The sequence below is a fragment of the Candoia aspera genome, chromosome 17 (genome assembly GCF_035149785.1).
Source record: "Candoia aspera isolate rCanAsp1 chromosome 17, rCanAsp1.hap2, whole genome shotgun sequence".
Lineage (NCBI taxonomy): Eukaryota > Metazoa > Chordata > Lepidosauria > Squamata > Boidae > Candoia > Candoia aspera.
The window spans coordinates 3,224,723-3,237,168 of record NC_086169.1 but is presented as its reverse complement, the minus strand read 5'-3'; the positions used below and the strand labels follow the sequence as shown (position 1 = coordinate 3,237,168).

The 12,446-nt window shown below is 52.7% G+C and overlaps 1 protein-coding gene across 1 annotated transcript; it reads right to left on the bottom strand.

Annotated features, from left to right (window-relative positions):
* Window positions 1-375: 375 nt before the first annotated feature.
* EFNA1 (ephrin A1) lies at window positions 376-10,735 on the bottom strand. Its single transcript, XM_063316856.1, has 5 exons — window positions 10,565-10,735; window positions 4,211-4,506; window positions 3,201-3,266; window positions 2,076-2,126; window positions 376-1,903 (listed from the first exon to the last, which is right to left on the bottom strand). Exons 1-5 carry the CDS (start codon window positions 10,663-10,665, stop codon window positions 1,788-1,790), a joined length of 630 nt encoding a protein of 209 aa, XP_063172926.1. The 5' UTR covers window positions 10,666-10,735; the 3' UTR covers window positions 376-1,787.
* Window positions 10,736-12,446: the final 1,711 nt, after the last annotated feature.

The following is a 12,446-nucleotide window of genomic DNA, read 5'->3' as shown; positions in this document are numbered from 1 at the left end:
GGAACCGCATCACACATTTTACCCGACCATAGTAGTATCAGGCTTCAAGGTTTTGCCTTGAGGTTCCACCTGGGCCCTCTCGGGCGAGAAATAAAAAAGAACTGGGGACAGAATCGAAGCGGAGCAGCTTGCACTGATTTTTGTCTTAGCACTCCTCCGATTCCATCTACAGAACCTTTCTAGAAGAAAAGTGATTTTTTGCTTCTGCCGCGATGCTCCGCCCCATGCCCTAGGCTCCTCCCTCTGACATCCCAGGCTCCGCCCCCTTGATTCCCTTGATGCCCAGTTTAACTGCACGCCACAGCCAGTTTCTTTGGTGTTATTTATTCTTTTTTTAATTAAAAAAAATCCCACAGTAAAAAGCACGACAGAAAATAAATTTCCCCATTCCCCTCCAGTATTTCACCCCTTTCTGAGTGGCCCATCCCTTTCTCATCGCCCTCTACAACTGAAGCCGCCTCCCTGATCAATTTAAGCAGCCAGGGATTTGGAAGAACCGATCCACAAATCACAGCGATGGACTGATCGCTCGGGAAAGGCTAGGACTGGAATCAGAAGCGGAATACAGAGTTGCCAATACAAGTTGTCCTCATTTAGCGACCGCCTCGTTCTGTGACCATTCGCAGTTACGGCAGTGATGAAAAAGTAACTCTGTGGCCGGTCCTCGCGTTGACGACCTCCGCAGGTCCATAAAGCAAAGGAAAGTTGAAGCGAGTTTCGCCGATTGCTTCGCTTAACCAGGTCACCAGCTCCTACGGTGGTCGCTAAATGAGGACAACCTGTGTTTACCCACAGCTCAAGGGATCCCACGTGAACAGACAGTGCCAGGGTGGCACAAGAGTCAACAACATTCCTGATTTACGGCTTTAACAGCTGAGCACTGCTGGAAACCAGATGCTGCTACATGGCCCTTTTGAGGACAGCCCCGTTTTTCACAGATTGTCCCTCATACTTCAGCGGAGAGGTGAAGGGTGTGAGATTTCTCCTGCCGTGACAACCCCCGCCGTTACCCAGATAACGAAGAGATCCTGACCGAACCTCCTCTATAAAAAAATAACAAAAGGCAAGTTTCCACCCCCTTGGGATCAAAAACCCAGAAGCCAACGAACCAGCGTTTTGCTGCCCTAAATTTGCGGTATGTATAAATGCCTCGTTGGACATTGGGGTCCTTCCTGGAACGCTGGTGATGTGTAACCTTCACCTGTCCTCCCAATAAATACGATCGATCAGAGCTTTCGGATCCACGTTCTTGGGACAAGCCCTTCCCCTCCAGATGGCAAGGACGAAAGTCCGACGAAGGGAAGACGGAAAGTCACAGGGCGGGGGGTCCTCCCCAAATCCAGGTCCTGCCTGATTTAGGTCCGATAAATTATTCACATGCCCCCTTCAGTCCAGGGGGAGTGGGTGGCCCTGGAATTAGTCTGCGTCGACCTTCCTTGGAAAAAGTCCATCCAACGCGGCCCGCCCGGGGCAGGAACGCTCGGTGTCTCCGACCTGCAGGACACATGGTGCCCAAACTGGTGAGGCTTCTGCCCACCGCTTTTGCTTCTCCACGTTGGGGAGTCCAACAAGATCTCTCTCTAGAACAAAAGAGTCGATTGGCCCGCCGGGAGCGTTCTTCTCATGGCACCAACGTACACTGGCTTCCTCGCACGCCAGCGGTGCCCGGGGTTGAGCCCGATAATACTGAAGATCCACGGTGCCCGGGAGACTCGCCTCGTGCACCTCGCCTACGGCCGCCCTGCCTGGCCCAATCCCGGGGGTTCAGTCCGGGCCCGGGATTCCTTTCAGGGCCCCCGGGGCATGAAGACCAGCAGCAAGAGGCTGATGAAGGGAAACGGGCTGCAAAGCCGGGGGGCCGAGTTCTGCCCCACGCTCCGCAGCATCGGGGCGCCCGGATCGTCTGCGGAAGCAAGCAAGGGGAGAGATAAGGGGGGAACTTTTATCTCATCATGCTCAGGAGGGGGCCGCGGACCCGTTTCTCGTAGGCACCCAACGGATTTCCATTTCCTCTCTCCACTGGACGAGGGCACCCCCAGCCACCCGATTTCCCAGACTCCTGTGCCTGGACCTACCTGATTGAATGGGCCCATTCTGCGTGGGGCCATGGCCAGGGGGTGTCTGAGCTACAAGGCAAAGAAAGAGGCACCGTTAAGTTCAGACACCCCAAAACTCAGGATGCGCTGAAAGCTGAGACCCCCCTCCCAGCTTCAATCTGACAGCCTTCTTCTCCCTGTCCGGAGATGCATCGTACTACAGTCCCCATCCTCCAGTGCAGGGCAGCTGTACCTCCAAACACATCCAATGTTACCCCCTCCCCCAACCTGGGGACTTTCAAGAGGCAGGAACTACATTTCCCAGGCTCCTGGGCTAAGGTCCCACTGGCTTGAGATTTTGAACGCTGTCATCCCCAGAGATCGGGGGGCACCCCTTATCCAACCCAGCCATACATTTCCAAAATCTTGGGGTTGGAAAGGGGCATCTTAGCAGCTCAGGCGAACATCGGGACCGTTTGGACCGAGATATGGACCCGACAGGGCCTGAGAGCGTGTCAAACGGCGACTTGGGGGGGAGCATGCAATGCACAAATTAGTTTGCAATTTTAAATGCAAGCTTAGCACAGTCAGATTATGCCGCACAATGGCAATCTTGGTTCCCTGTGGGTTGGGTCAGCAAAACATCCATATTGTATTATACGGATCAGTCTTCCAAGTTATAAGAACTGAATCAGCTTTGAGTGGCAGTGAGGGTGTTGGGCTGGCCTGGGGAGACCCCCCCCCTTTAAGCCACAGAAGATCACAGGGTGACGATGGGCCAGTCCCTCTTTCAGCCCAGGAATATACAGATAGTCCTCATTTAGCAACCACAACTGGGACTGGCAACTTGGTCATTAAGTGAAGCAGTCACCAAGTGAAACACCCCAATTTTACAACCATCCTTCTGCTTTCCTTTGCTTTACAGAGCTGTGGAGGCCATAAATGTGAGGACTGGCCGTAAAGTTACTTTTTCATCACCATCGTAATGGCGAACTGGTAGCTAAACGAGGGCTACCAGTTTGCACCACCCTGAGCTCCAGAAGAGAAGGTGGGAGGTAAATCCGAATAATGAAACGGTGCAGGCATAACTTGGCTACTCTGCTCCACACTTCCTACAAACTTGGAGACAAAGAAGATGGGAGACTTAAATAGCAGAATACTTACTTTTTTTCCCAACCACCTTCACCTTCAGTTTGAGGCAGAAAGCTCCATGCCGGTGGATTGGTTTTGCTAACAAAGAGAGAGGTGCAAAAAAAAAAAAACACACAGAAAGAGCTGGTTAGAACCAGAGAAGCAGCTTGGGAGGAATAAGGATAAACAGGCCTTGGGCATTCAGGACAAATTTCCAGATGTTTTCCTTGATGTTTTAAGTCTCCCTTGCACCGGTCAGCCACTAGTAGAAAAGCTTTTGAGGCCAAGCTAAGACAATCTAAAGTAACTCCAGATTAGGCAAGGGATCTTAAAGACAGCCGTGTGAATCCAGCAAAATGTAAAACCTGTTTCTATTAGTATTCTGGCTAAGATCAGCAAACACGGTTGGCTGAGTCGTATTTCGTTCTACTTTAATGATATTACGAGATGAAATTATGAATACATAAGGGGAATTAATGACCTTTCTGGTGCTCCCCCACTTTGCATTTTAACACCCACGAAACTGAGAAGAATTTGTGACTCCTCCATTATGCAGGTTGACCAAGGCCATCTTAAGGGCCACCAATATCAGTGTTTTTCAACCTTGGCAACTTTAAGCTGTATGGACTCCCCCTCCCAGACTTTGCAGCCATTTCCCCTGATATTTTTAAACGGCCGTAGCTTTGGACCCAAACTGCAGAGTCACAAAGCTATTGTCCCGAACACACAGGGACGACGTGGATTAAAATGGTTTTATTTGTGTTTTTATTTATACGATATAAACGGCTTCCCCATCTCACACAAGTGACTCTGGGCAGTTTATAGGATTAGACTACATTTCCTGGATCCCTCTTGGAGTCTGCCCCCCACCACCACCACCAGGGAAATAAACAGATTTTTTAAAAAAGGAATATTGGAAAGGGTGATATTTTCCGCTGCCAGAGATGAACGCGGCTCTCCACGGACCGCACCTCGAAAAGAGGTGGGATTGCTCGTGAGAAATCGCAAACGCAGAACGAGAGTTCATCCGGAAGGACACTTACAGATATAATAATACTCGTGGCCCTCCTGAAATTCCTTGCCGAGGGTGAATGGCGTGAAACGCTGGAATTTCTCGGAGAGGCGTTCGGGACCGTGTAGAGCGTCCGGCCGATTGCACTGCCAGCGGATCTGTTCCTTAGAACCTGGTTTGCATATTTCATATTCCTCTTGCTCCACCAGATACAAAGTGTACCGTTCCATAGAATGAGCGGGGACGCTGTGATCCTCGTAATGTGGACAGATAATGTCCAAGTACTCGTTGAGACGCACCTCCACGGTGAAATCCTCCTGCTGAAACCTGGGCGCGATACAAGAAGAACGTTTAAAATACAGGCAGAGCGCCAGAACCCTTTTTAAAACTTCGTTCGGCATCTTCTCAACAATCCTCACTAAGAACCCTGCAAGGTAGACCCCGAGGGAGGAACGGCTCATTTTGGGGACCCGTTGGGCCCTCTGCTTCCTGGAACCTCAAGGCTGGGTCGCTGGGTCTGATTCACAGCAATCGATTCCATCCAGGGGAAAAAAGATCACTTGATTCAGAAAGGCAAAGATCTCTTGAAATGCCGAGTCAGCCTGGAAACCTGCGCTGAACGGTCAGCTCAACCAAATGGCTTTTGAATTCTGTTTCTGGATTGGTTATTGCACAAACATGACATACAAATATCTAAAATTGGAGGTAAGGAAAGAGAATGGGCATCTTTTAGTAACTGCCTTAAAATGGTTTTCTGGCTGGACTTGCTAAGCTGGCAAATCCATACCATTTTTAATGTAAAGTTAGCCTGGTTGTAGATTTCAGTCTCCCTTGCACCGGTCAGTCACTAGTAGTAAAGCTTTTAAGGCCAAGCTAAGACAACCTAAAGTAACTCCAGATTAAACAAGGGTTCTTAAAGACAGTGTGTGAATCCAGCAAAATGTAAAATCTGTTTCTATTAGTATTCTGGCTAAGATCAGCAAATACTGTTGGCTGAGTCGTATTTTGTTGTGTTTTAATGATATTACGAGATGAATTTATGAATGAGTAAGTGGAATTAAGGACCTTTCTGGTGCTCCCCCCCTTTGCATTTCAACACCCATGAAATTGCCAAGAATTTGTAACTCCTCTATTACACAGTTGACCAAGGGCATCTTAATGACTTAAGGGCCATCAATAGCTCATGGCTGGCTGGGGAATTCTGGGAATTGAAGTCCATACAGCTTAAAATTGCCAAGGTTGAGAAACACTGCTATATAACATGGAGGAGGCCTATCAGTCAATATAAGAGTTGGATTGTATGGAATTCCTTAGTCTGGATTGTTCTCAAATCTTAGTTTGATTCCCCATCCAGTGGCGATGCACCAGATTTTGCAAATTTGCAAGGCGCATCGCCAATCCCATAGAAACTTGGCTGGCGGTTTAACTACATTTGGTAGTATTACCGTATTTTATTCATTGCTGTTTTTTAATCTGTTTTTAATTGTGTCGTTTGGAATTGGATGGCTTTACAAATCCAATAAATGAAAATTAAATTAGGGCTGTTGGGGTTTTTTCACAAGCGTGTCCCAGAATTACTGATGTAACTACACAATATCAAAAGAGCCCGAGGGAAGGTGGGAGAGGGGCCCTCTAAATATTATCGAACCACAATTCCTATCAGCCCCAGCCAAGATGGGCTCCAAATACTAGCTGTGGCACTGAGGTTACTTAAAATCTATTTCAATGCACAGTCTTGCATTTTGGCAAAGGCCGGGGAATTTCTCAGATATATAAAAGCACCTTTAGGCCCCAATTTTTATCCAGGAGTACGTCCCGCTCGACCCCATGAAGTTGATTATACATGCTGCGCATGATTAATTTTTCCTCTTCCCTCCCCGTCTCTTTTCCTTTAGTGCTCGCGTTTCAGATTCCCTCCTCCCTGCCCCAAATGTTTGTAAACTACTCTGCAAGATTTTTTTTTTAGCTGACAAGCAAGTGAAAAAAATTCAGAAATAAATGGGGAACATCCTAGGGAGCAATTCCCATTGCACACAGGAGATTCCCTGCTGAGTAAACTTGCAGATGAACTGAAGGTCTGGTTTTTACCAGTGACACGGGGGGGGGGGGCACAAGAAGTGACATAATTTGCATTCAAGGCCCCCCTTCAAGGAAGGAACGGACCATCTGCTATCCCTCCACATGCCCTACCTTGCACGGTTTTTAAAAAACCCACAAACACATCCCAGTGCACTCGTTAACAGTAAGCAACATTCTGTCTTACTCTGCAAGATTTCTTTTTTTCGATTCTCGGTCACAGCCAGATTCCATATTCTGGGCACTTTCATGGTCCCCCCACCTTTTCCACTGATTATTCCTCATATACTTTCTTTTGCCACGGTTCAGCATGTGCTGTTCCTCAGCCAGGCGGACGGGACATTGGTCATCATGAGCAATAGACGAAAACTCCGCAGGATCGTTAGCTGCAAGGACCAAACGCAGAATACCTTTGGTGCCTGGCCGTTCCCAGAGAACAGGCAGGACATAAATCTTGTGATGGGGGGACTCCTGGGTTGTTTTTCCAACCTGGCAGGCGCGTAAGATGGATGACTGTCTGAAAATTATCTTCCTCTTTTAAGGGAGCGGGTCCCCACCTCCCGAGGACCAGCGCAAAGTGGCATTCCAAGGGTGAAGTCAGTTATTAACGGCTTATCCACTTCCCCAGACAGCTCAGCTTGCTCTCTGCAGCCCGCATGAAAGCGAGAACCACTCTCTCAAACCGGTTTGACTGCCCCGCCAGGGGGGTAGATTCTTGGCAGAGCATGAAACTATTTAGCATTGCCTCCAGAGGGGAAGATGCAGTACAGGTGGCCAGAGGCCCCCTACCCAGCCTGCCTCCTCGCCCTGGGGGGCCACACCACCCAGGATCTGACCCCAATTTGCAAAGAGCATCCAGGAGGGTGGGCAACGCCTTCAACACATCTGGCTAGGTTGGCTGGGGATGAGGGAGATCATTTTTAAGAGGCCAGCGAGTTTTAGAGCTTGGGCTGGGATCGAAGGGAGGGTCTGCCCGAACCAAAGATGAAAAAGTCATCACCGGTGCCAGACAGACCACGCAGTGCCCTCCAGATGCGCCCCGCCTCTTTTGCCCCAAACATCTGGAAACATGTTTGGGGAATGAAGAGGCTCGGCATGCAACCCCCTGGGTCGAATTTGGGCAGGGGAGAAAAGGCTCAGGAAAAGGGGGAGCCACAGGAGGTGAGCGGGCAAGGGGGTGGGGAGGGCAACACCTCCCTTGCCAACTGCCCCGGCTGGCTCTAAGCCGTGGGAGCTGCCCTGAGACACAGTGGCGGTGGCTTACGATTAAACCACTGGAAAGAAACACAGTCTCTCGGAGAACTGCTCGCCAGGCGCCTCCACATCTGGCTTGGCATCGCCTGGGGCCGAGTTCAGGTCGCCCACGGCGACCACCTCGGTCTTTTCCTGCTGGGCAGAGGCTACCCAGAAATACAGCTCCCCCCCTCTGCTTTTCCCTCGACAAGAAGTTGTCATCGGCAGGGCCCTTGGCAAAACAACCCTTGCCTTTCAGAAAGAAGGAAACACTTAGCAAAATGTTTGTCTCCAAAAACAGAGAGGTTTCCTGGCCTGGATAACCCTGGCGCCGTCTCTTGGCCGCGGGCCAACCCTGGTGGGAAGGAAGAGGCCCAGGGCCAGCAGGGCGCTGGCCTTGGGAAAGGAGAACTTGGCCGGCCAGCCTTGGCTTCCCTCCCCACCAACTTTCCCCGCGCAGCTGGCCTGGCCAAGATTTTCCACCTGGTTGGCTTTTTGCAATGCGGATCCAAGGTCCAGCTTTTTTTTTTTTTTTTTTTTAAAGTGGGGGATGCTCAGATGGTGCCCTCCCTCTGAAAACACAGGAGACCCTCTTTGCTCTACATCTCCGCCTTTCTTTCTTTCCCTCCGTCTGTGCATGGGAACCTCTGAACACGTACAGAGTGCAGCTCCTTTTCGGCCCCACAAGGTTGGGAGGAAGATCCGATGTCGCTCCCCAGGCGCCATGCTTCTAGCATGTCTCTGAGCAGCCCTGGGTGGCTCCTCTGCCTTTCCTACCTCCGACAGAGAGAGAGAGTGCCCCTGAGGGTGGAGGCTCCATCTCTGCAGTCACGTCGTCTCCAACACTTGTTTCTCAGAGCAGAGAAGGCCTCCGGGGAAGCCGCCCCGTGCGCCCAGGAGATCAACCCTCCCTCTCTGTGGGTTACCCAGCCTCAAAGCAAAGATCCAGCTGATTCAGGAGATCAAGGCAGTGGGTGGGGCGTCCACTCGGTCACTTTTGCCCCACAACAGAGGCAGGCTGGCTCCAAGTCACCCAAGTCAGCTTCTGTAGCTGAGGAGGGATTAGAGCCCGGGTCTCCCTGCTTAGTCCGACCCATGCGCCCCCCTGTCTCTCCTCAACCTCTGCTCGTACGGCCTGTGGCAAAGGAGCAGGGGATGGGTAGTCCCAACGTCTGGAAGATGTCAGCCTGCTAAGAATCTCAGCCTGAAGAACAGCAGGCAGCGTCCCCAGAAATGGGGAAAAAACCCAAAACAAATCAAAATGTGGTAGGCATCAGGTCCGTTCTGACTGGTTGCAAAAAAACGAGAATAGGAGGATTGGCAAAGAACGGGAGGATGGACGGGGCTCACGCTGGGGAGGGGGGAGGGAGAGAAGACCACCTGGAGAGGACTCAGCCTTGAGGTTTCCACAACAGGACACAGCTGCCCGGTGGTTTCTCTGCAGAGGCAAGCACGCTCTTCAAAACAATGTCCAGATGAGATTAACCCTGCCGATTCCGGCCGGGACTCACGAGCGACCCATGAGGCCAGAATCCAGTTGGAAACCACTGTAACTCACCCTATGCTCAGAGGCACACTTCTACCCGCCCCCCTGCAAACCAGTCGCATCCCCTAAACGATCCGAAGAATTAAATCTTGGAATGAGAAGCTGAAAGAGGGGTCCTGGTGCCCTTTCGGCCTTCAAGTCTGTGCTGAAGGATTCGAAACCCGAATCTCTTCCCCACACCCCGTCCAAGCCCCAAAATGTGTCATCCGGGAGCCGAAACCCCAGCCTTTTCCCCTCCTTGCTGAAATGCAGACGTCAGCAACGCGGCAGGACTCTCCCTCCCTCCCCTCAGTAAGAGAAAGGTAGAGCACCCTCTGCAAGAGGAGGAGAGCCGTTGGAACTCCTTGCCACTAGAGAGTCGCCCCGGACTGGCGTCCATGTTCAAAACACGCCACCCTGGGTGAAACTGGTGACAAAGGGGTTTTGGCTGTGCATCCAGGCTTAAAAAGCAAAAGCTAATGGTATTTTTCAGGTTGGTCAAAGGCAGAGGGGAGGGAGGGTTGTCTGCAGCTGGCACTGCCCGCCCCTGCCTTCCTAGCAGGGCCGCCTTCTCCTCCTGATTCACACCCTTCTCGTTCTGCCCAGGTGCAGGCTGTGGGCCAAGGAAAGGCCTACACAGTGGATGTTTACAAATTCCAACCATCTCTGCCGGGTTTCCCGCCTGCCAAGGTGGGGAGGGAGGCTGTGGCGCCCCCCACCTGCTCTCTGGGCCTTTTCTCTGGAAAAGTTTGCTTTTCCAGCCCAGGGAGGTGGCTGAGCTGCCGATCAAGGTTTGGGGGCCTAACTCGGCACCCAAGAACTAGGCCAGAACGCGCAGAGGGGGAACCCAGAGGCAGGGGTGGTGGGGAGATATCGCTGGGGAGGGGAAGGGGCGCGCAAGGGTGCAAGAAGAGGGCACGCCCCAGGGCTGGGCAGCAGGCATCGGAGCTGACGCTAGATTTAAAGGGCTGCCTCGGACGGGCTTGGGGGACCCAAGCTGGGTGTTCAGAGGGGGAAACTGGTAAAGTAGGGCCCCGGGGGCGGGGCTTCCCTCCTCCTCCCCTTGCAGAAAACAAGGGGGTCCAATTGGGGAGGGGGAATGCTCTCGCTTTGGAGCAAGCCCCCCCCCCGCCCCGTCCCCAGCTGGCCGCTTCTGAAACTCCGCTCCGGGATCTCAACGCGTTTGCGACTCATGCCAACCCCTCTCTCGCCGGGGGCCGCCGCTTTCTCCCTCTCCAGCTTGCTTTTGGGGGTGGGAGCTCTGAGAGCCAGCAGGGGCAAGCGAGAGAGGGGCCTCCGCTGAAACCGGAGACCCCCGGCTCCCGCTCCTGGGCAGGGCTCCGGAGGGTCTTCCCCCGCCAGCGCGCGCCTCTCCATCCGCGGAGCCAGCCTGGAGGGCGCCCGGCGGAGAACGCGCCAGCCCGGCTCAGCAGACCCCAAACCCGCGGCTTGGGGGATCCCCTGGACCCCTCGGCTGGGCAGAGGGCTGGAGGGCTGGAAGGCTGGCCCGCCCCCCACCCTCCTCTCCCAGCGCCTCGCAGGCGAACTCACTTGGGGTTGGTGCTGTTCCAGAAGACCGCGTGCCTTTGTCCGGACGCCAGGCACAGCGCGCACCAGAGGCCGAGCAGGGGGGGCCACAACGGGAGATCCATCAGCCCGCAACCCCGGCCCGTCCGGCCCCCGCTTTCTTCTTTCCTCCTCGGCGACGACGCCTTTCCGACGGCGCGCACGATTTCGCTCGCTCGTTTGCTTGCTCGCTGGCTGGCTTGCTCGCTCCGCCTTCACTCTCTCTCCTGAGTTGGGCAGGCAGCCCCAGCGGACGTTTAAGTACTGGGCGGAGGTGCACGCCCCTGGCTGGGCCTGGAAGAGAGGGCGGAGGCTGCCGGGCGTCGAGGGAGAGAGTGGACAGCCGCTGGATGACCCCAAGCGGCTCCCGGAGCTTGAGACGCCTTGCCCCGGGCGAGCGCCGGAGTCTCAGTCCCCCCCTCCGCGGACCTGCACAGCAGTTGCCAAACAAGTCCGCCCCCCCACCTCAATGGCATCTTTCCCGGACCAGCGGGTCGGCCTAGCTGACCTCTGGGTGCCCCTTCCGAAGTCGAGGATGTGACCACGCGGGGAAACGCCAAGCGGCAGGGGCGCCCCCCACCCTCAGCGTTCCCCAGCTTGGGGGAGGTGCTGGACTACACCTCCCATCTCCCCAGGTTGGGGGTTGAGCAGGGTGCCCCCGCCTGGCAGCTCTGGAGAGCGCACCAGGCAAGAGGGTTTTCCAACCAGAGCCTGGAAGTGGGCTAAAAAATAAAAATCAGTGCTAGAGTTCGGAGCAGGAGATTCTGGAATTAACGCCGACGTTTTGCCAAAAGTGCAACGCGGAGATGGTTTTCTCAATTGCCCCCATCAGGCATCCTCGACGTTCTCTCTCTTTTTAATATATTCTTTTTAATTGAACACTTGGAAGGAAAGAGATAAGCCGGCGCAAGAGGGAACACAAGAGAAAAAAATAAAGAACGTAAATGCAGGAAAAATAAAGCAGGGGCTTTAAAAATTCATGGAGGTTAGAGCTTGGTAAATTATCATTAATTAGCTGTGAATAATTAGGTATATATGTCACGTTGAGAGAGTAAGACTTGCTGTTGAACTTCAGCGAAAAGCGAGTCAGACAGACCACGAATGACACCATATAAATCTCTACGTGGAATTATACTCAGACGATGTTCTGGCATGTTGCAGCCAACTGGGAAGACAGGCAAAGATTTGTCTCGAGGAAACGGTGAGTAAAGTGACCAAATTCAATGAAAAGGACCATTTTGGATGTAAGGAAATTAATTTAGGGATTAAAAGGGACAATCACAACAGCTGTAGGATTTAACACTGATTTAACACGGGGGGGCCAGGCCTGAAACAGGCTGGCTGTTTGCATACAAATGCCACCAATCTTGGGTTTCTCCCTTGCAGAAACTCACATGCTGGGACAGGTACCTGCATGTGTGTGGGAGAACATAGGCAGGCATGCATCAGCCTGCGCCTTTCTTTCCCCAGCCTCATTTCTGCCCCAATCGTTTGCGAGGAGAAGAGATTTCAATCCACCTCTACAGCAAAACATCAACACGGCAAGCCAGGTGTTGCTCCGTGACCGGGAGCTGTTTGCTCCAGGATGCCAAAAAAATATCTCTGCGGACCTCCGCGCACACACATGCACCCCTCTGCGGGTTTTTAGAGCTGATGTCTGTATTTCTTTTAAAAAGAGAGAGTTTGCAAAGGGTAGTAGCAGGCGTAGAGTGGATTTTGCAATTTGAAATAGGTGGAGAGAGGGAGGGAAAAGAGGAAGGAAGGAAGGAAGGAAGGAAGGAAGGAAGGAAGGAAGAGTTGGAGGGGAAGGAAGGAAGGAAGATAGTGAAAGAAAAGGAGGGGAAAAGTGAAAGAAAAGGAGGGAGGG

What these genes read in the sequence shown, in the direction of transcription:
- EFNA1 (XM_063316856.1), bottom strand. Translation starts at nt 10,665, where the DNA reads ATGGATCTCCCGTTGTGGCCCCCCCTGCTCGGCCTCTGGTGCGCGCTG. An exon ending in GAAGGTGGTTGGGAAAAAAA is followed by an intron (nt 2,127 to 3,200) that starts GTAAGTATTCTG and finishes TTTGCCTTGTAG; the next exon opens with CTCAGACACCCCCTGGCCAT. An exon ending in GAATGGGCCCATTCAATCAG is followed by an intron (nt 1,904 to 2,075) that starts GTAGGTCCAGGC and finishes TTGCTTCCGCAG; the next exon opens with ACGATCCGGGCGCCCCGATG.